Genomic DNA, 20,699 nt, shown 5'->3' with positions numbered 1-20,699 from the left:
CAATGAATTATCGCATTTTTTCGGTTTTTCGAAATTTTCGATATCGAAAAAGTGGGCGTGGTTATAGTCCGATATCGTTCATTTTAAATAGCGATCTGAGATGAGTGCTCAGGAATCTACATACCAAATTTCATCAAGATACCTCAAAATTTACTCAAGTTATCGTGTTAACGGACGGACGGACGGACGGACGGACGGACATGGCTCAATCAAATTTTTTTTCGATCCTGATTATTTTGATATATGGAAGTCTATATCTATCTCGATTCCTTTATATATGTACAACCAACCGTTATCCAATCAAACTTAATATACTCTGTGAGCTCTGCTCAACTGAGTATAAATATGCTTATCACCTTTTTTTCAATTAAAGAAAGTCCTCCTAAAGACGAGTCCCCTTCTTTTGTTTATTACTTAAGTTTAATTGAAATATTTATTTTAAAGTAGAATGAAATAAAAGAACACGAAAAAGAATTAGTTGTGTTTTACGTCATTTTAACCTAAGTGTGATTTATTTAGACTCATATACATTAATACAACAACAACAAAAAATGCCATACCATTTTTTTCTTTAGTACAGGGCAGGAATGATGGAAGAAGTGCTCATGAAAAATATATATATATATATATATTAGACTGGGTCGAAAAAAAAGTTGCTAATGTCCACCCCTAAATTTGAAGATTAGCCGTGTTTTTTAACACGCGTATATCCGTTTACGCTTAAACTTTATATTGACTGCTAAGCGACAAACTATAAATACACCTCTGAAATTGCTGCGCATAAATTTTGTCCTACTAAATTTCAATACGCATTATACTCAGATGTAACTGAAATATGTGTCTTTGTTTCACCCTCTACACTAATTCTATGTATTCTATGTGTCAACAATTCATCGCAACTGATTCAGCTATATGTTTTACCCTATGGCCATCAGAGCGTTGCGTCTCCGCTTTTCGGTACACCCTGTTGCTGTAGCTAGTTGTTTAACCACAGTCGCTAAGCATTATCTAAGCGAAGATAGGCGTTTTTTTACACGCGCAAACGAAACGTATACGCGCGTGTTAAAAAACACGGCTATTATGTTGAGGGAAAATTTTTTAAAAATTTTTTTTGATCCTTCGAAATACAGCCAAAAAAGTTTTTTCGTTGTAACTTGGTTATTTTACATCCGATTTTTAAAATTGATATGTCATTATTTTAGCCTTACGAAGCTTAACATTTCCGCTTAATCTCCTATTAAGCTGTGAAGTCGTTTTCACATGATTAGGTCAGCTAACAAAATTTAACCCCCCCTAATGTATGTTTTTTTTCCTTACCAAACGGAAGTACTTGAAAATTCAAGAAAATGTTGCTTTGAAACTATATTACTAAAATAATAAACAAAGAAGTTATAGCACTTTCAATATTTATTGCAACATTTATTTTACCTGATTCTTATTATACTTAGACCTGAAACACATGATATTTTTGGAGAAAAAATTGCAGAGTTTGCTTTGAAAAGTTAATAAAGATATGCCAAATATCATGAATAGGGGAAGTCAAAGTAAATAATTGAGTCCAACCCGATGTTTCGTATTTATAATAATAACACTATGCGACAAAATCAACTTTTTTTCTGGGTATTGGACAAACCCACTTTTTTGTAGAGATTGAGGCTTAAGTAAACAAAGTATTATCTCCGTTTTTCGAACTTAGCCTCCAAAAAATAGATAGCGGCTTACGAAATTTGAAGCTCGAAATTCTACATTTCGAAATTTTATTTTATTTTTTTGTTAACGCATTCAGCAAATTGAACAAGTAAAAATGTGGGCGTGGTCTGCCCTTTTCCCATATTAGAAGGGCTGGATTCTTTTTTTGAGAAATTTAGTATAACAGCTGTTATACGAAGTGAAAATCAGACTCTGACTCCTGAATACAGTCAGACTCTGACTTCTGACTTTTCACCTTTACTTTTTCAATTTGCTGAACGCGTTAACAAAAAAATTAAATTTCGAAATATAGAATTTCGAACTTCGAACTTCGTAAGCTGATATCTATTTTTTGGAGGCTAATTTCGAAAAACGGAGATAGTACTTTGTTTACTTAAGCCTCAATCTCTATGAAAAAGTGGGTTTGTCCAATACCCAGAAAAAAGTTGATTTTGTCGCATAGTGTTATTATTATAAATACGAAACATCGGGTTTGACTCACTTATTTACTTTGACTTCCCCTATTCATGATATTTGGCATATCTTTATTAACTTTTCAATGCAAACTGCAATTTTTCCTCTAAAAATATCATGAGTTTCAGGTCTAGGTATAATAAGAATCAGGTAAAATAAATGTTGCAAAAAATATTGAAAGTGTTATAACTTCTTTATTATTTTAGTAATATGGTTTCAAAGCAACATTTTCTTGAATTTTCAAGTACTTTCGTTTGGTAAGAAAAAATACATACATATGGGGGAGTAAAATTTTGTTAGCTGACCTAATCATGTGAAAACGACTTCATAGCTTAAAAGGACATTAAGCGGAAATGTGAAGCTTATCAAAGCCAAAGTAATGACATATCAATTTTAAAAATCGGACGTCAAATAACCAAGTTACAACGAAAAAACCTTTTTGGCTGTATTTCGAAGGATCAAAAAAATAAAAAAAAATTTTTCCGAAACCCTTCAACATCATCGCCCAATTTAGGGGCGGACATTAGCAACTTTTTTTTTGTATGGGGACCAACCCAGTCTAATATATATTATGCCACGCCATAAGATGATGTATTACAAATGTTTTTGTATGAGAGCAAACACAAAGTGCCGAAAAGGCAATAAAAAGTAAATCAACAAAACCAAACTGTTTGTCTTGTTTATTAAAGAGCTGACGGATAATATGTCAACGGATGAAGTATGGAATATATGTACATTTAACGGCATCGGGTTTATGTAGGAATGACGCATACAATTTTTAGAGAAATATTTCATCATTCTGATCATCGTCTTCATCATCATCATCATCTACATCATAAGCATCATCATCCTCATCATCATTAATTGCTAAGCGATTTTGGTTGTTTCTTAACAAGAGAGGTTAAATCTTCCTCCTCCTGGAAAATCTGGATGTATCTCTTATCTGGATTCCGGGTCATGGGGAATCGAGTTCAACGGAAGGAAATGAGGGAATAAACAGCATCGAGGTAGGCATACTCTCGTGGGCAGCCAAGAGGGAAATTTGGGTTGAAAAGCGCAACTCACAGCATCCGCAACCCAATTGTAAACCTCACCTAAGCAACGCAAATCCTGTTACAAATATGAATGTGTCAAATGTACATATATATAACACCCGAGACCTTTGCGACCTCATGTTCCTCATAAAGATATAGGGTGGGGGGACTGGGGTGACCTAGAAGCTTCTCCCAACTCAGTGGAGATATCCTCTTTCCTATTCGTCCATTCGCATAACATGACCTAGCCCGTAAACAACGGCACCATGGAGAGGACAATAAATCTTCCGGAGAACTTTTCTCTAGAACTCTGCAAAAGCCATCTCATCTTCTCTCGACACCGTCCGTGATTTCGATCCATACATCAGGACGGGTGTGATGAGCGGCTTGTTGAGCCTGATTTCTACCTAACGAGATAGGACTTTAGCACTTGTTGGCAAAAGATATTCTCCATTTGATTTCTAAGCTGACATATTTTTTACTGTTAATTCCGGCTGCCAAATAAATGAAATCCTTTACAGTCGCGATTTTTGTAAGTCAACAATAACGTGGCTGCCAAGAAGCGAATGCGCCGACTATTTCTTGGACGACAGCAAGTACTTCGCCTTGCCCTAATTTACTGCAAAGTCTACTTTTTTCCTTGCTGCTTTATCTAATCCCAAGAAGGAAGTTACCGGAACGTACAGGATCTATATTCGACAAAGGACTATCAACATCGATTACACTACACAAAACCTATGGAGATTATCTTTATCGCTAAAAACAACAATAATAACACCAACAATAAGGAAGTTCAAAATTGTGACATGTGCAAAACTCTGCAAATGTGGCAAATCACTACGAGCTGCGCAATTACAAGGGCACAATAGGAAGACTACAATTACAGAAGGATAAGGGGTCTGCTCAGTTTATCTACAGCCGACATCCATAACCTCATAGCGGTCGGCACCGGTTTTTGTTGTTGTGCAAACAAAGATTCGGCCCACTCATTGGGCACGAACGCTCACAAATTGTCATCAAAGTCCTCTAACGGGAGTCTAACGAAACTAGCGGTTTCAACAGGCGTGTACCATGGGGAGGTTAGTGTTAGAGGTATAGGTTCCACATTACAAATGAAAAGATGGTTGGTGTCATATGAGGACACATCGCAAGTTGCAGATACATTACGTATGTCACGGTATGTTCCAGAAAAGTTAGAGTTTAACCTGTTACAGTATCCATAAAAAAGTTGAGCCACGGTGACTCGTATCTCCCTCGGTAGGGTGCTTTCTTCTTCTGCAAGAGAAGGATAGTGTATATTGAAAACGGGGCTCAACGCGTTCGTCCTGGCAAAAGCGTTTACCGATTCTGTGTGAACTTGGCCCAGGACCTTCACATGCTCATCTGGATCAAGCGGCTGTGTCAGCGACTTCCGGATCACATCATAGCGCCTATGGAGATGTATTTTAACACTTTCGTAGGCTGGGCTAGATCAAGCAGTTGTTTGCTAAACTGTCCTGTTTTGTGAAAATTAAGCAAAAACTGTGTGTCCAGAATTTCAATGCGCTCTTTAATCGTCCTGGTCATGAATTATTTTTCTTCTTAGGTCGCATGGCTGGGTACACGGTTACCACAAGGCAGTTCATACGTGAGAACTACTAGTGGTACCGGGGTATCTCAGCCATGAGAACTAGTCATAAAAAACTAATTTATTAAAAAAACCATCTTTATGAAAGTATATTTGAAAAAATGTTTTCTCCTTTTTGTAGAAAACTTATTCCCATAGGATGCCACAAAATTTTAACTTGTTTCTATTTGTAGATTACGTAAAAATGTGAGAACTACGAGTAGTACCCGGGTATCCTAGCTACTCGTATCTATTTGTAGATTATGTAAAAACAGTTTAGAATATGCAAAAGGAACCCGGGTAGCCATCTATGAACAGGACGGTTAATGTTGAGCTCTTTAGCGTCGCTATGAAGGTGATATTCAGGCGTCATATGGAGACATCCCGTGGCAATTCTGAGTGAAGCATTTTGATAGGCCTGCAGCCTTGTCCAGTAAGTGTCTGCACCGGCTATTGGGAGTAAGGCAGAAATTTTAAAGACGTTACTACCAAAGAGACTGCTAACACTTCCTTGTGAAAGCCCCTCTCTAGCTTTAACACGTCAAAGATCATTTGGAAGCAACTTTATGGAGAGGCTGGGTAGATTATCTTAAAAGGTTTTACAAATATGCTTGATTTTATAAGCAACTCATTATAACGGGTTTCATTAGTTAATTTTGTGACCTGGCTCGCAGCCATTATACCTACATAACTGAGGCTTAAGGTCAATTTGTGTGAAAGCCGCATTTCCTAGAGGGGCTACTTAATAAAATTTGTTAAACAAAAAACAATATAATGTCGAGTATCGCATTATATTTATACTACCTATCGATCCAAAAAATCGTATACCATACAAAATATTTATACTTAACACAACACCATTTTTTTGTTCCTCATACTTACCGATGGTCCAAATGCTGTCAAAAAATTCGGCGCTTGTATATCCACAGCATACAAATCTTCCAGAAGCACATCACGTAAACAATCCACTATTTGTTCATGATATTTATTCATATCATCCGGGATGGAGCAATTAACTTCTTTAGCCAATTTGACGGCAAAAAATACTGGATCTTCCACCAAAGCCCATGATGAATGCGCCGACCCAGACATGAGTATGGCACGATGAAATAAACCACGTACCATTGTTGGTGACGTCATAAGAAAATTAATACACGCTGCACCAGTACCATGCCCCACCAAAGTGACTGCATTTGGATCACCACCAAATTTTGCTATATTTTGTTGTATCCAATGTAGGGCAGCTATTTGATCCATAAGACCATAATTGGCAACACGCGCATGATCTTGAGGGCTGGGATTGGCGTTTAGAAAACCTGTTGTAAAGATAAAATGAAGTAAAGTAAAAATGGATGAAACAAGACACAGCAAATGAATAATTTTTTTTTAAAGTGTACAGGTAAAATTAAAATAAATTTTATTTATTGTTTTTTCTTGCTTTGGTGCATTGTATACATTTTTTTCTTTTTTTTCATTTTGTAGACGTTTAACTTTACACTCTGCCACTTTATTAGCGCAATTTATTTTCCGTCAGCTACTTTTAGGTAAGTTTGTGTATTTTTTCTTTTGTTTAAATTTTGTATATTGCATCTTTGTTTGAAACACAACGACGATGCACAGTGGAACGTTTACATGTAAACTGCTGTAAAATGTATAAATAAAATACGATAGAGTGCTTGAACCTAAGCTAAAATTCATTAAATTTCTTCTTTTTGCCTTTGAAGTAAGAATGTGTTAAAAAATTAGCGTGACACATGGTCAACGACAGTAGTGTCAATTGACATTATGACCACTTCGAATGGTCACAAAGTCAATTGAAATGATGACAATATGAAAAGATCATAATATCGATTCTTCTTTCCTCAAGTGGCCATAAGATCAATTATTTTGTTTCGCAACGCCACCTACTACATATCTTATCAACAGCTGAATGACATTTTTTTGATTTTGCTATAGTTTGGTTCAGTAAAACAAAAAGATAATTTTTTTAAATCAAAAATTGAGGATATGGCGCTCTATTTCCTTTATTTTGGTCTAATTCTAGTGAAAATCGGATAAAAAACTGTTGCAATGAGGTACTAACGTTGGACTGCCTGCGGAGCTATTGAAATACGGTGACTAGGAACTTTGCAAAATATCGTCGGACGAGTGGATGCCTGAAGATTGGAATCTATGGTTTTTTTTCCACAGTCCACAAAAAGTGGATTCCATAAACTGCGCCAACTGTCGCGGAATCAGCCCTCATAATATATATATTGTTAAGAGTTTTGTGCGAAAGACTGAAAACCTTCGTGAATCTCACCGTGATTGGACCTCAATATTTTCACAAAAAATCTACGAAAAAAGACTGACACACATCATCTCTTCGTCGAATTGAAGCCGCCTCCGACAGCGCAAGAAGGACCTGCCCATATGGCGTTATATCTGAATTTGGTTTGCCGTAAAACTTACACGACTGTGCAAAAGCGATAACAAACGGGTTAGATGCATATGAAACAGTCACACGTAGCATTCCAGGGGTCGCCAATCCCTAGGCCGCTTTGTCTGTAAACCTCATCACTCTCAGGCCTTTAATTGTTTTGTTTGTGAATAAATGCTCTTATGAGTAGTCCTAAAGAAGAGTGTACTTGCATTTCGATAAAGTCATCCCACTTGAACTAATTAAAGTATGTTTCTTCCTTGCATCTTCAGAGCATCAGATCATCTGCGCTAAGGGTTCTCATTACAACTCTGCGATATCTGTTTCATAAATAGCTGAAAATTCGTCGATAACAAATCGGGAACACGTCGATAATGGATTGCTGATTTAACTACTTAATTGGCGCTTAACCGTTTAAAAGGTTACGGCCGTCCAACAAGGTTCGCCAGTCGCTCCTTCCCTCTGCCAACCGGCGCAAATTTGTCACACCAAGGGAGTTTAAATCGTTTTCCACCTGGTCCTTCCAACGGAGTGGGGTCCTCCCTCTACCTGTGCTTCCATAGGCGGGTTCAGATAGCAACAGTTTCTTGGTCGGAGCGTCATCTTTCATTCGCATAGCTGGCCTAGCCAGCGCAGCCGCTGCGATTTAATTCGCTGGACTATTTTGATGTCTGCGTATAGCTCATCGTTAAATCTTCTTCGGTACTTGCCATCGCCAACGCGTAGAGATCCATACATCTTTCGAAGAACTTTTATCTCGCACACTCCCAGAGCCATTTCATCTGATGTTGTCATGGTGCATTCTTCTGCACCATATAGCAGGACGGGTACGATAAGTGACTTATAGAGTATGATTTTCATTTGCCGATAGAGGAGTTTACTCTTCAATGGATTGCTAACACTGTGATTAAAAGTCGATAACTTTTTAATTACAAAACGATAGTTTTTCTATACAAAATCGATGACTTTTTGTTAACACATCGATAAGTTTTTGTTAAATAATCGGAAAATGTTCGATATTAAAAAAAACCTCGTTATCGATAGAAGGTTTTAAGCCGTCGATAACTTTTTGTAACTCATCGAAAACTTTAACATATGCATTGATAGCTCTTCGTTAACAAATCGATAATATTTTAACACCATATCAGTATAAGTTTTGGGTTAATGATCTTAAAGTTTTTGATAGTAAAAGAACTATAATTCTCTGATAAAAAGCGTTGCTCATCGCTAACTTTTGTTATAGATAGCAAGTTTATTATACTTCGATAAATTATTAAAAGCAAATAAATTTTCAATAAAAAAGCGAAAATACGCCGATAAGAAGTATTTGATAATTCGATAATAAAGCGATACGCCGATAAAAAATTGATAACTTGTCGAAAGCAAATCCATAACATTTCGATAACTTTTCGATTAGTAATCAACAGATTTTCGATAGTGAAAATTTGGTAACTCGTCCACACAAAATCGATAGCTCATCGATAACATTTATTATCGATTTCGTTAGAAGCAGTTTATTATCGATATCAAGTTCGAAATACTTCGATGACCAATCGATAACTTTTTTATACCTCCACGCCCATATCGCGTTGACAACAAACCGGCAGCTCATCAATAACCAGTCGTTAAGACACCGTTAACACCGTTCCTTTTCTATTCCGGCTTCGGCTTTAGCTTAGGTGCTGACTTCTTACCATTGCTTTTCTCTTCCCTTTTTTTCTATTTTCCTTTCCTTTCCCTCCTACCCCTTCACTTTATATTCCTAGCTTTTTCTTGTCTTGCTCTATCTTTGCAAAAGTAACAACAGTCATAAGCGTCGTTATTGTCATCCACATCATTATCGAAACTTTTATTAGACTAGTTTTACACATACCCTTATCTACAATACATCGCCAATAGACAATGTACGCGTTTACATATGTTCCATGCCTAGGAACTAGATTACATTTTGTCAAACTTTCACGTTTTTCTTTGATTTTGTGCTTCCTATTAGAGATTACGCTCTAGAGGTGGAACTTTTTCTATGACAAAAAATCCGCATATATACATATATATATATATATATATATATATAGGAAATCTAGTTATATAATTAACGACTAGGATTTAAGTTCGAAAATGAAGGTAACCTCATTATATGTAAACTAGGTCTTATACTGCTATTTTTCATCCACCTCTTCTTCGATTTAATTTTCGTTTACTTCTTTTACTTTGTAGTTTTATTTTTTCCTTTATATATAAAATATTTTTTTTTTCTACTTCGTCAGTTTCCATTAAGTTATTGGCCGTAGTTTAGGTTAAAATATGCATTAATTTCTTTGAGTTTCGAAAACTTTACTTTCCATATTTTTGTCTGGATTTATTACACTGTGCGTCGCGCCAGCGCTCATCTACTTTTGCGCTTTGAGTAATGTGTGCTAAAGTTTAAGCTTTTTTGTTTTACACTTACCAAGAATTCCTAAGCGGTAATTAAGTGTTACAACGACCACTTCACCGTAACTCGCCAAGACGCTGCCATCGTAAGGATTTCCGCTACTCCATTCAAACGATTCACCGTGTATGAATACAATTACGGGCAATTTCTTTTCGCTTGCGCCAGCTGCTAACAAAACGTAGCCATGTTGAAAGCAGTTGGAAAATTAATTTGTAGATAAAGAAAAGAAAAGAAATATATTTAAGAGTAGTTAGGCAAAATAAATGATTTTACGGTATGTACTCGAAGATATTCTCATAGAGCTAATAATTCAAGTTCCTTATTAGCTTTCAATACTTTTTTTTTAGAGAGCCAACACGTGAAAAGATAGTTGAAAAAAATTTCAATATTGCATATACATACAGGGTTGAAAATTTTGGTTTTAATCTTTAACTTTTTGGTCTACACATATAAGACCAAATTTTTTTTATTTTTAAATTCAGTTGGTTTGGTTTAAATTTAAGTCTAGAACTCATGAGCTTAACACCGGCTTATAATAATGGAATGTTCAATTATTATGTTTTCCTGAGAGAAACTGAAAAGAAAGAAAGAAACTTTTACTGGCATATTGCGATGGTACCATTTCGAAAACCGCCATGGTACCAACGCAATATGCCAGTAAATGTTCCGTTCTTTGTTTTCAGTTTCTCTCAGAAAAACAAAATAATTGAATATTCAATTATTATAAGCCGGTATAAAGCTCATGAATTCTTAATAATAAGTGTAAATTCAACACACCAATAAAACAAACACACATAAATTTAAGTCTAGAAGATTTCAATTTTTCAAAATTCTGGACTGAAATTAAAACCAAAGTTTGTTATCCTCTCACAGTTTATAAAATAGGCCAAACGAGTTTTAAAACGTGCTACGGGTAAACCTTTTTGACTTGAATTTTAAACTTTTCAACGAAAATTAAAAGTATAAAACTAAATTAAAGCCAAGATATCTTAGAAGCTGCTTAAAACTATTTAGCGTTTTCAAAATCTGCATAAAATGGTTTAAAATAAGCCATACAAGTTTAAAAGGTTTTCGTGCTAGGTCTAAAAAATAAAATAAAAATTTTTGACCGTGCAATTTTCTTTGTTTTTATTTAAACCCCGAGTTATCTGGTTCACAACACTAAATTGCCTGATAAAAAGATCAGATATATTTTTTCTATTCAATACTTCTTTCTAAATAATAATGGACAAAGTCTTGCTAATAAAAAAATTTATTTTCTTTCATGGCATTAGATATTCACCATTCACAACAAATAACAAATAATTATACTGACAGGACAAAACTAAACATTGAAAGGCTGCATCTTATTAGTTGTACCGTTTACGTGTTCCAAGTAGAAATATGTCCCAAAACCATCGGATGCTTTCGCTTATCATGAATCTACTCATGAGGCTTGCATAGTGTAGCGGGTTGATGAGAAATTTTTTGGCCCGTTAATTTTCAGGGTGCCAAACGCCTTCACCCCGACCTCAAAGTAAAGCACCGTCAATTGATCAGCTAAATATTGATATTTTTCTAGTTTCTGCTAGCGAGCCTCCTTGAAGATTTCACTAATCCGATTATCGTATGACTTACCTTTTTCTGTTAATTTTGGTGGTATTTACCGTTCTTCTTGGGCACCAGTATATTTTGAAACTCTAGAACTACCGATAAAATTCCGTGCATCAAGTGGATGCGTCGCTCGCGTCGGTAGAGCAGGAATGTAGGAAGTCCGCTATGTCAGGGGATTTCATTGATTGATTCGTTGGATTCGGTTTCTTTTTCTTTGAAATGAGATTTCCCTAGAGATAAGTAAGTTGATACCAAAATGAAAAAAGCTAACTTGCCTTTTCCTCACAGATTCCGTAAGACATTTAATTTATTCCTTGTTAAAGAAAAGATTCCACAACTATTCAAACATTGCCTAAAGAATATACAAAATACTGGGATGGAGAAGAGACGAAAAAGAGAAATGGGAGAAAAAAAATATAAGAGAAAGGCAAAACGGGAAGCGTCAGATTCATGCAATATTTTTAAATGATAAATCAAACTTAAAAATTTTAAGCGTAAAACTTTCATGGTTAAATATACTCGATAGATAATCACAGAGAGGTTGTAATAAGCTGTTATTAAAAATATCTGAAAAAGATACAGATAATAATATCGGTATAAAAGTGAAGAGGGGAGTAATGCTAATAAAAGCAATGCTATAACCCAATTTTACTAAGCTCTTAGAGCGCGCCTATAATTATTCCACAAAATTAGGATTAAAAAGAATATAGAATAAGTACTTATGTACCTAAATTATGAATAAAGCAATAGCAACAAAAAGGCAACACTTATAGACCATTTGCAAAGCTAGCTGATTAAGAAGTAAAATTCAGAAGCATGTCAAAGTAACCATCGCCGTTTGTAAACTTTGTAACTCTTCTCTAATATCAATAACAAAAACAATTATATAGAGCAATTCTCGCTCAAATAACACCTAAAAAGACTATTTCAAAAATGCCCCAAATATTATTTTCTATGCCTTTCACGGCATTCAGGACTCTGACCTACAAGTAAAGACAAGGCTAGAAATTATATGTATAGGCTCAGCCCGCTAATAAAACTCGTATGTTTCATTCGACAATACGATATCAAGCGCCTTCGTTTGTTTTGCTTTGCGATAACTGATGCCAATCTGGAGCACCAATGGAGATTACGTCTCTATCCACCCAATCTCTAAACTCTGCGGAGGTCTCCTCGTTGATGCGGTTTCTTCCAAAAACGGGTTTCGATGGAAATATTTTCATGGACCATTTCATTATCTTAACATCGACAATGTCAATGATACAGAAGCGTATATGTAGAGCGACTTAAAAAGCCATTTCACCCTGAAGAGAACTTTCCTTTCATTTACCTACTCTTCAAGGCTGTTTTTTGTGTGTAAATGTATTCCTTTAGAAATATGTCTAAAGGTTAATCATTCTTATTCATTTGTAGTCCGGCTAATTCAATTTCTTATTGAAGGAACACCAAAATTTAAGTTTTTATGGAGATTTCTAGATATATGAAACAAAAAAGTACTCATTTATCCTTATTGCAGATGGTCCCATAGTCCGAAGACGGGCGATACTTGTGTTCTATGGGTGCACATTGCTTTAACAAGGTTATCCATATTAGTAATATCGGAAGCTGTACCGAATAATAGTAATTTAGATTCAGTGGTTACAGATATATGCCATATGGAAATTGAAAGTTTTGTAGGAGAAATCACACAACCATTTCCAGTTCTTCCAGCATTCTTCATTACAACAATATCGATATTGGAATCTGACTGAAAAACATCAGCACCGTGGCCCCCTCGCCCTCAAATGTATTTAGTTTTTCATATGTAGGCCTGTTTAACAGATGTCACGTCCTCTATTAACCGGAGTTAGCCTCTATGCACTGAAGAACTCAATCTCCTACAAAGATGTGCCTATTTCATTCGAATAGGCCAAAGGATGCGGCCAAAAAGTAGTTCAAGGACTCAAGTGTGGAGCATTTATATAAATATTAATATAATACTCGCTGGACAAGGCAAGTTCCGAATCGGCTGAAATATTGAGAAATTATACATGCATACTTATATCATGTACATAATGCATTTTTGCGCTTTGCATAAATATTTGAGGGCAATTATGCTACTTGTTGCTTAAATTCGCATTAGCTATGCGTAACGGAGATTATTATGCCAAACGCACTTCAAAAGTGTTGCAAGACCAATAAGTGTTTAACCCGGTAGTTCCCATAACTTTTTATACTCAGTTGAGCAGAGCTGACGGGGTATATTAACTTTGACTGGATAACGGTCGGTTATACAGGTATAAAGGAATCGAGATAGATATAGACTTCCATATATCAAAATTATCAGGATCGAAAAAAAATTTGGTTGAGCCATGTCCGTCCATCCGCCCGTCCGTCCGTCTGTCCGTTAACACGATAACTTGAGTAATCTTGATGAAATTTGGTATGTAGGTTCCTGAGCAATCATCTCAGATCGCTATTTAAAATGAACAATATCGGACTATAACCACGCCCACTTTTTCGATATCGAAAATTTCGAAAAACCGAAAAAGTGCGATGATTCATTACCAAAGACGGATAAAGCGATGAAACTTGGTAGGTGAGTTGACTTATGACGCAGAATAGAAAATTAGTAAAATTTTGGACAACGGGCGTGGTACCGCCCACTTTTAAAAGAAGGTAATTTAAAATTTTGCAAGCCGTAATTTGGCAGTCGTTGAAGATATCATGATGAAATTTGGCAGGAACGTTGCTCCTATTACTGTATGTATGCTTAATAAAACTTAGCAAAATCGGAGAACGCCCACGCCCACTTAAAAAAAAAATTTTTTTTTAGTCAAATTTTAACAAAAAATTTAATACCTTTACAGTATATAAGTAAATTATGTCAACATTCAACTCCAGTAATGATATGGTGCAACAAAATGCAAAAATAAAAGAAAATTAAAAAATGGGTGTGGCTCCGCCCTTTTTTATTTAATTTGTCTAGGAATCTTTTAATGCCTTAAGTTGAACAAAAATTTACCAATCCTTGTGAAATTTGGTTGGGGCATAGATTGTATGACGATAACTGTTTTCTGTGAAAATGGGCAAAATCGGTTGAAGCGACACCCAGGTTTTATACACAGTCGAACGTCTGTCTTTCCGCTCAACCCTTAACCCGATAACTTGAGCGAAAATCGATGTATCTTTGCTAAACTTAGTTCACGTACTTATCTGAACTCACTTTATCTTGGCATAAAAAATGGCCGAAATCCGATTATGACCACGCCCACTTTTTCAATATCGAAATTTACGAAAAATGAAAAAAATGCCATAATTCTGTACCGAATATGAAAAAAGGGATGAAACATTGTAATTCGATTGGTTTATTGACGCAAAATATAACTTTAGAAAAAACTTTGTAAAATGGGTGTGACACCTACCATATTATGTAGAATGAAATGAAAAAGTTCTGCAGGGCGAAATAAAAAACCCTTGAAATTTTGGCAGGAATACTGTTCGTAGTATTATTTATATAAATAAATTAGCCGTATCCAACAGATGATGTTCTGGGTCCCCCTGGTCCACATTTTGGTCGATATCTGGAAAACGCCTTCACATATACAACTACCACCACTCCCTTATAAAAGCCTCATTAATACCTTTAATTTGATACCCATTTCGTACAAACGCATTCTAGAGTCACCTCTGGTCCACCTTTATGGCGATATCTCGAAAAGGCGTCCACCTATAGAACCAAGGCCTACTCTATTTTAAAATACACATTTACACTTTTCGTTTGATACCCAAATTGTACAAAGGCATTCTAGAGTCACCCCTGGTCCACCTTTATGGCGATATCTCGAAAAGGCGTCCACCTATAGAACCAAGGCCCACTCCCTTTTAAAATACACATTTACACCTTTCGTTTGATACCCATATTGTACAAAGGCATTCTAGAGTCACATCTGGTCCACCTTTATGCCGATATATCGAAAAGACGACCACCTATACAACTACCACCACTCCCTTTTAAAACCATCAGTAATTCCTTTAATGTGATACCCGTATCGTACAAACACATTCTAGAGTCACCCCTGGTCCATTTTTATGGCGATATCTTGAAAAGGCGTCCACTTATAGAACTAAGCCCCACGCCCTTTTGAAGTAATCATTAACACCTTTCGTTTTATACCCGTATTGTACAAACAAATTCTAGGGTCACCCCTGGTCCACCTTTATGGCGATATCTCAAAACGGCGTCCACCTATGGAACTAAGGATCACTCCCTTTTAAAATACTCATTAACACCTCTCGTTTGATACCCTTATTGTACAAACAAATTCTAGATTCTCACCTGGTCCACCTATATGCCGATATATCGAAAAGGCGACCACCTATACAACTACCACCACTCCCTTTTAAAACCCTCACTAATACCTTTAATGTGATACCCACATCGTACAAACACATTCTAGAGTCACCCCTGGTCCATTTTTATGGCGATATCTCGAAACGGCGTCCACCTATGGAACTAAGGATCACTCCCTTTTAAAATACTCATTAACACCTTTCATTTGATACCCATATCGTACAAACAAATTCTAGAGTCAACCCTGATCCCCCTTTATGGCGATATCCCTAAATGGCGTCCACCTATCTATGGCCCACTCCCTCATAAAATACTCTTTAATACCTTCCATTTGATACCCATGTCATACAAACACATTCCAGGGTTACCCTCGGTTCATTTTCCTACATGGTTATTTTCCCTTATGTTGTCACCATAGCTCTCAACTGCGTATGTAATGTTCGGTTACACCCGAACTTAACCTTCCTTACTTGTTTGTCTTGTATTTCGTTGGAAAGAAGCTGTCTTATAGATTTTCACCTCCTGAACACGAAAATGGTGTCCATTTTTTAATTCACTATTACACTTTTCCGGAAAATCCGGAAAACTAGCGTTACCATATGGTAATCCTGGGTCGTCTAGGGTACAGGTTTTTGATGAAAGAAAACACTAATTTGGACATGTTTTTTTTAATTTTATTTCACAAATAATAGACGTTTTTGAACATTTATATTAAACCGTAAATAAGGAAAGAATAAGTTTATAAAAATATAGTAGAAAGACACTTTCTGAACTAAAATACAGGTGATTGAAATCATGGTTTGGTATGGCGACTTGCAAAACACTTCAAACAAAGTCCTACGATGCATTTCATACATGCTGTTCGTCCCTTAGCTTTGCATTTTTCACCGGAACAACGGCTGTAATTCGATGGTACTACAATATGTACGCTATAATCAAAACGGGACATACGTTATCAGGGATTCCAGTACAATCATCTTCAGATCCTCTTCGCCAGATATGTTTCCGCCTACAGGAGGCTCGATATAAAGAGTGGTTTGTATATCTTGAATGTAATCAAGTATTTGTTGCGACGAAAAACCTCTGAAAGTCGTAGTATTTAAAAAATTCTGCAGGTAATATCAGATAAATTTACAAAAAGGCACAGAAGAGCCTTTGATACGCGTAGAAAACTGTACCCTAGCATAGAAAGTCCCATGAAATACGAAGAAAAAACCTGTACCCTAGCCGACCCACGATTACCCTATGGTATCGCCTTAAATAAAATGTCAAAAAATAACTAGAAATTAATCGGCGGCCACCGTGGTGTGATGGGTAGCGTGCTCCGCCTATCATACCGTATGCCCTGGGTTCAACTCCCAGGCAAAGCAACATCAAAATTTTAGAAATAAGATTTTTCAATTAGAAGAAAATTTTTCTAAGCGGGGTCGCCCCTCGGCAGTGTTTGGCAAGCACTCCGGGTGTATTTCTGCCATGAAAAGCTCTCAGTGAAAACTCATCTGCTTTGAAGATGCCGTTCGGAGTCGGCATAAAACATGTAGGTCCCGTCCGGCCAATTTGTAGGGAAAATCAAGAGGAGCACGACGCAAATTGGAAGAGAAGCTCGGCCTTAGATCTCTTCGGAGGTTATCGCGCCTTACATTTTTTTTTTTTTATTTAACTAGAAATTAAATAATTTCAGCAAAAATTTAACTTAAATATAATAAGTTATTTCATTAGTTACCGGCTTTTATAGTTTTTGTTTAAATGTTCTTAAAAATTATTACTATAATACAGACGTGCCATATTGAAAAACGGGAATTTTCAACTTTTCTTTTTTGCTCACTTAAATTTGACGTACGATAGCTTCACTATTTGAACCCAGACTGACCAAAGCTTTGTTTTTCCGAAAGTCACGGATATTCTGTATAAAATAGCGTTATCCATTTGTGGATTTGTTGTGCAGTTTGGATTTAATTCGAGGAAATATAACGACACCTTTTGCGTTACTATATGGTAATCGTGGGTTATTTCGGGTTAAGTACCATTATGCACACTTGAAAGTATTTACATTCATTGTTTTTTTTTTATGAAAAGAGGGTTCAGGTTATTTATGTTATATGCAGAGTTCTTGGAACAAGGAATTTGAGAAATGAACAAAATATTTTCAAAATGCAGAGAAACGAGTTTATCGAAAACCTAAAAAAACATAAACAGTGTGAAATGTTTGTATTCACACATACATTTGCTGAAATGTTTAACATTTATTTGAGAGGAAAATACCACATTACAACTGCGTGAAGTAATGTCCCCTAAGCCCAGAATCTCACGGAACTTTAAGGTTGAAGGACGGATCGAAATTCGATAACGGAAGAACGGGAGATGGCATCTATGGGCCGAACTTCAAGAAATCGATACCAATGGGATGCTACCCCACCATATTTCAGGCAGAATTCCATGCAATATAAGTCTGTGGTAGAGAATGTCTGCGGAGAGGCTCAACATCGAAGAGCATCTACATTATGTCGGATAGCCAGGTGGCCCTGTGTACCTTGCAATCCTACACAGTTACATCTAAGCTAGTGGATGAGTGCACTGAAATCCTTAATGACCTAGGAGCCAAAAACAATATTTGGTTAGGATGGGTTCCTTGACATCAGGGACATGAAGGTAATGAATATGCAGATTACCTAGCAAAGCAGGGTGTTATAGCAGCATTATATGGACCAGAGCCCTTTTGTGTACTTAGGGAAACTTGCAAGTAACTGGGAAACTAAACAATTCAGACGTCACTGGATTGACTGCCCAGGGCAAAGGCAGACCAAACTTGATATTGACTTCCGGCAATGAAAGTATCATCCAAACTCATTAATCTAAGCAGGGAGCACCTAAGAACTCTCACTAGGTACTATACGGGACACTGTGGTCTAAGATATCACCTAAGTAAATTAAATCTATCGGATACTCAAATTTGTCATTTCTGTGAGCTGGAGGATGAAATGCTGGTTCACATTTTCTGCGAATGCATCGCTCTGGCAAAGCAAAGTCTCTCCCATCTAGGTGCTGTGACTCTTAATCTATATGTGATATGGAGTAAAACGTCTGAGGAGGTACTTAGATACATCAAAAGCCTCCAGATACAAAATTAGGCTGAAATGTCATGCACAATAGATCTGCCCAAAGGTCGCAGTGCTTCCAGGCCTAGCAATAATATTAATACTAAGCGATTCAACATTTTATTTAATAAAAACTTATTGGTTGGTATCACCTTTGCACCGTTTTTCAAGAATCCACTGGGTAGCCAACGAATATCCGTTTAGTGGTGAGCTTATGTGAGAAGGGGACAACCTAGCTAGGCCACTCAGTATAAACAGTTAAAGGGCTATATGGGTACGTAATCAGCAGCGTCTGAACAACATAAGGTGCTTTTGCAAGCGGGTATCTGTCTTGGATCAGTGGGTTGTGCGCTTGGTTTAGGAATCCTTAATTAAAATTATACTCCAATGAAAATAATAATCAAGCCTCAGTTAAAAGAAACCCATTCTTTGAACCTGGAATGTCGGTTCCTTGAAGAAATTGATGCCGGTGGTTGGCTGATTGATGCCTTATTGAAAGCAAAAGCCGAACATCACCGCCATTCGAAAAATTCGCCGAACGAGGCAAGGAAAAAGATAAGTAAAAATTGTCACATTCACTGGAGGGGCCATACGAATAAGAGCAGTTTAAGTGTTAAATTTGTGGTGGAAATAAAATAATCAAAAAATTGTTTAGTTAAACGGTTTTATTGAAAACAATACTTACATTAAGTAATAATAATACTAAAAGCTAGAAAATAATTAGGTAGGTCCTAGGTACTAGTCATCACACTCCTCACCAATCTAGGGCGTTGATCAGGCAATTAAATAAAAGCGTTGGACGCGTCAATTTTCAATTGATAGAAGTAAGACCAACTGAACTTTAATTAGGTTATACCAAATATCACATTTTTGGAAATTTCACGCGCCCAACTCATTTATTTAATTGTCTGATCAACGCTCTAGATTGATGAGGAGTGTGATGGCTAGTACGTAGGACCTATCGGTCGCTTTCTATTCATGTATGTATTATGTGTTCCAAATATGAGCCAAATCGGGCCACAAATACGATTTTTTGAAATATTTCGATCCATGCGCCACCTATCGGGGTTTTTTCTTATTATTGCATTGTCCTCGGGTTCTGAACTATATTCCAAGTTTGAAGCTTGTAACTTATCGGGAATTTACTTAAATTTTAATTACAAAATTCGTGCCGGCCTGTCCATCAAGCTAAATAAAACCGTTTGAAAAGACTTCGTCGCATTGGGACGAACGTCTCCTAACAAATTAAAAACAAATTTTTTATAACACCACAATAATCTACACCCACCCTCCATGCTCTGATGGAAGAAAAGGACCATGGAATAAAGGACGAGTGCCTATAATGCACATACGAACGCTGAGCTCTGCCATCACAAAAAAGGCGTGCTTGACCAATTTAAGGATGGGAAAAGACGTTGTTTTTGACCCTATCGTCGGAAAGTTCAGCATCTACAACGAAATTTGCCCTGCTAGACTGTGGCCAATGGACTTCGCTGGTGGTTGAACTATGGTCACAACCGACACTAGGTTTAAGCAAAATGATATACATCAAACGACAGGGCGGTGCCCTGATCGAAAAGCGATGACGTGCCCCCATTTTTTCGATGCACGTACGATTAGAGGACCTAATAACGACTCGGGTCACTATATAAAAAAAAATAAAATAAATGTAAGGCGCGATAGCCTCCGAAGAGATCTAAGCCGAGCTTCTCTTCCAATTTGCGCCGTGCTCCTCTTGATTTTCCCTACAAGTTGGCCGGACGAGACCTACAAGTTTTATGCCGACTCCGAACGGCATCTGCAAGGCAGATGAATTTTCACTGAGAGCTTGTCATGGCAGAAATACATTCGGACCGCTTGCCAAACACTGCCGGGGCACGACTCCGCTTAGAAAAATTTTCTTCTAACTGAAAAACCTTATTTCTAACATTTTGATGTTGCTTTGCCCGGGGTGCGAACCCAGGGCATATGGGGTGGCTGGCGGAGCACGCTACCATCACACCACGGTGGCCGCCGTCACTT

At 36.8% G+C, this 20,699-nt stretch overlaps 1 protein-coding gene across 2 annotated transcripts in view; it reads right to left on the bottom strand.

Moving 5' to 3' along the window:
- Nlg4 (Neuroligin 4) overlaps window positions 1-20,699 on the bottom strand; it is a 735,191-nt gene that overhangs the window by 426,996 nt on the left and 287,496 nt on the right. The window contains exons 5-6 of one of the 2 annotated variants that reach the window (XM_067789474.1): window positions 9,672-9,824; window positions 5,686-6,119 (exon numbers count right to left, since the gene is read on the bottom strand). In XM_067789474.1, coding sequence (XP_067645575.1) covers window positions 5,686-6,119; window positions 9,672-9,824 — 587 coding nt within the window. The remainder of the gene's footprint in view (window positions 1-5,685; window positions 6,120-9,671; window positions 9,825-20,699) is intronic. The other variant, XM_067789484.1, reaches the window with a different exon arrangement.

Source organism: Eurosta solidaginis, chromosome 1 (assembly GCF_040869045.1).
Source record: "Eurosta solidaginis isolate ZX-2024a chromosome 1, ASM4086904v1, whole genome shotgun sequence".
In the NCBI taxonomy this organism is placed as follows: domain Eukaryota; kingdom Metazoa; phylum Arthropoda; class Insecta; order Diptera; family Tephritidae; genus Eurosta; species Eurosta solidaginis.
Note: the sequence above shows the minus strand (reverse complement) of the source record. Positions and strands in the feature narration are given on the sequence as shown.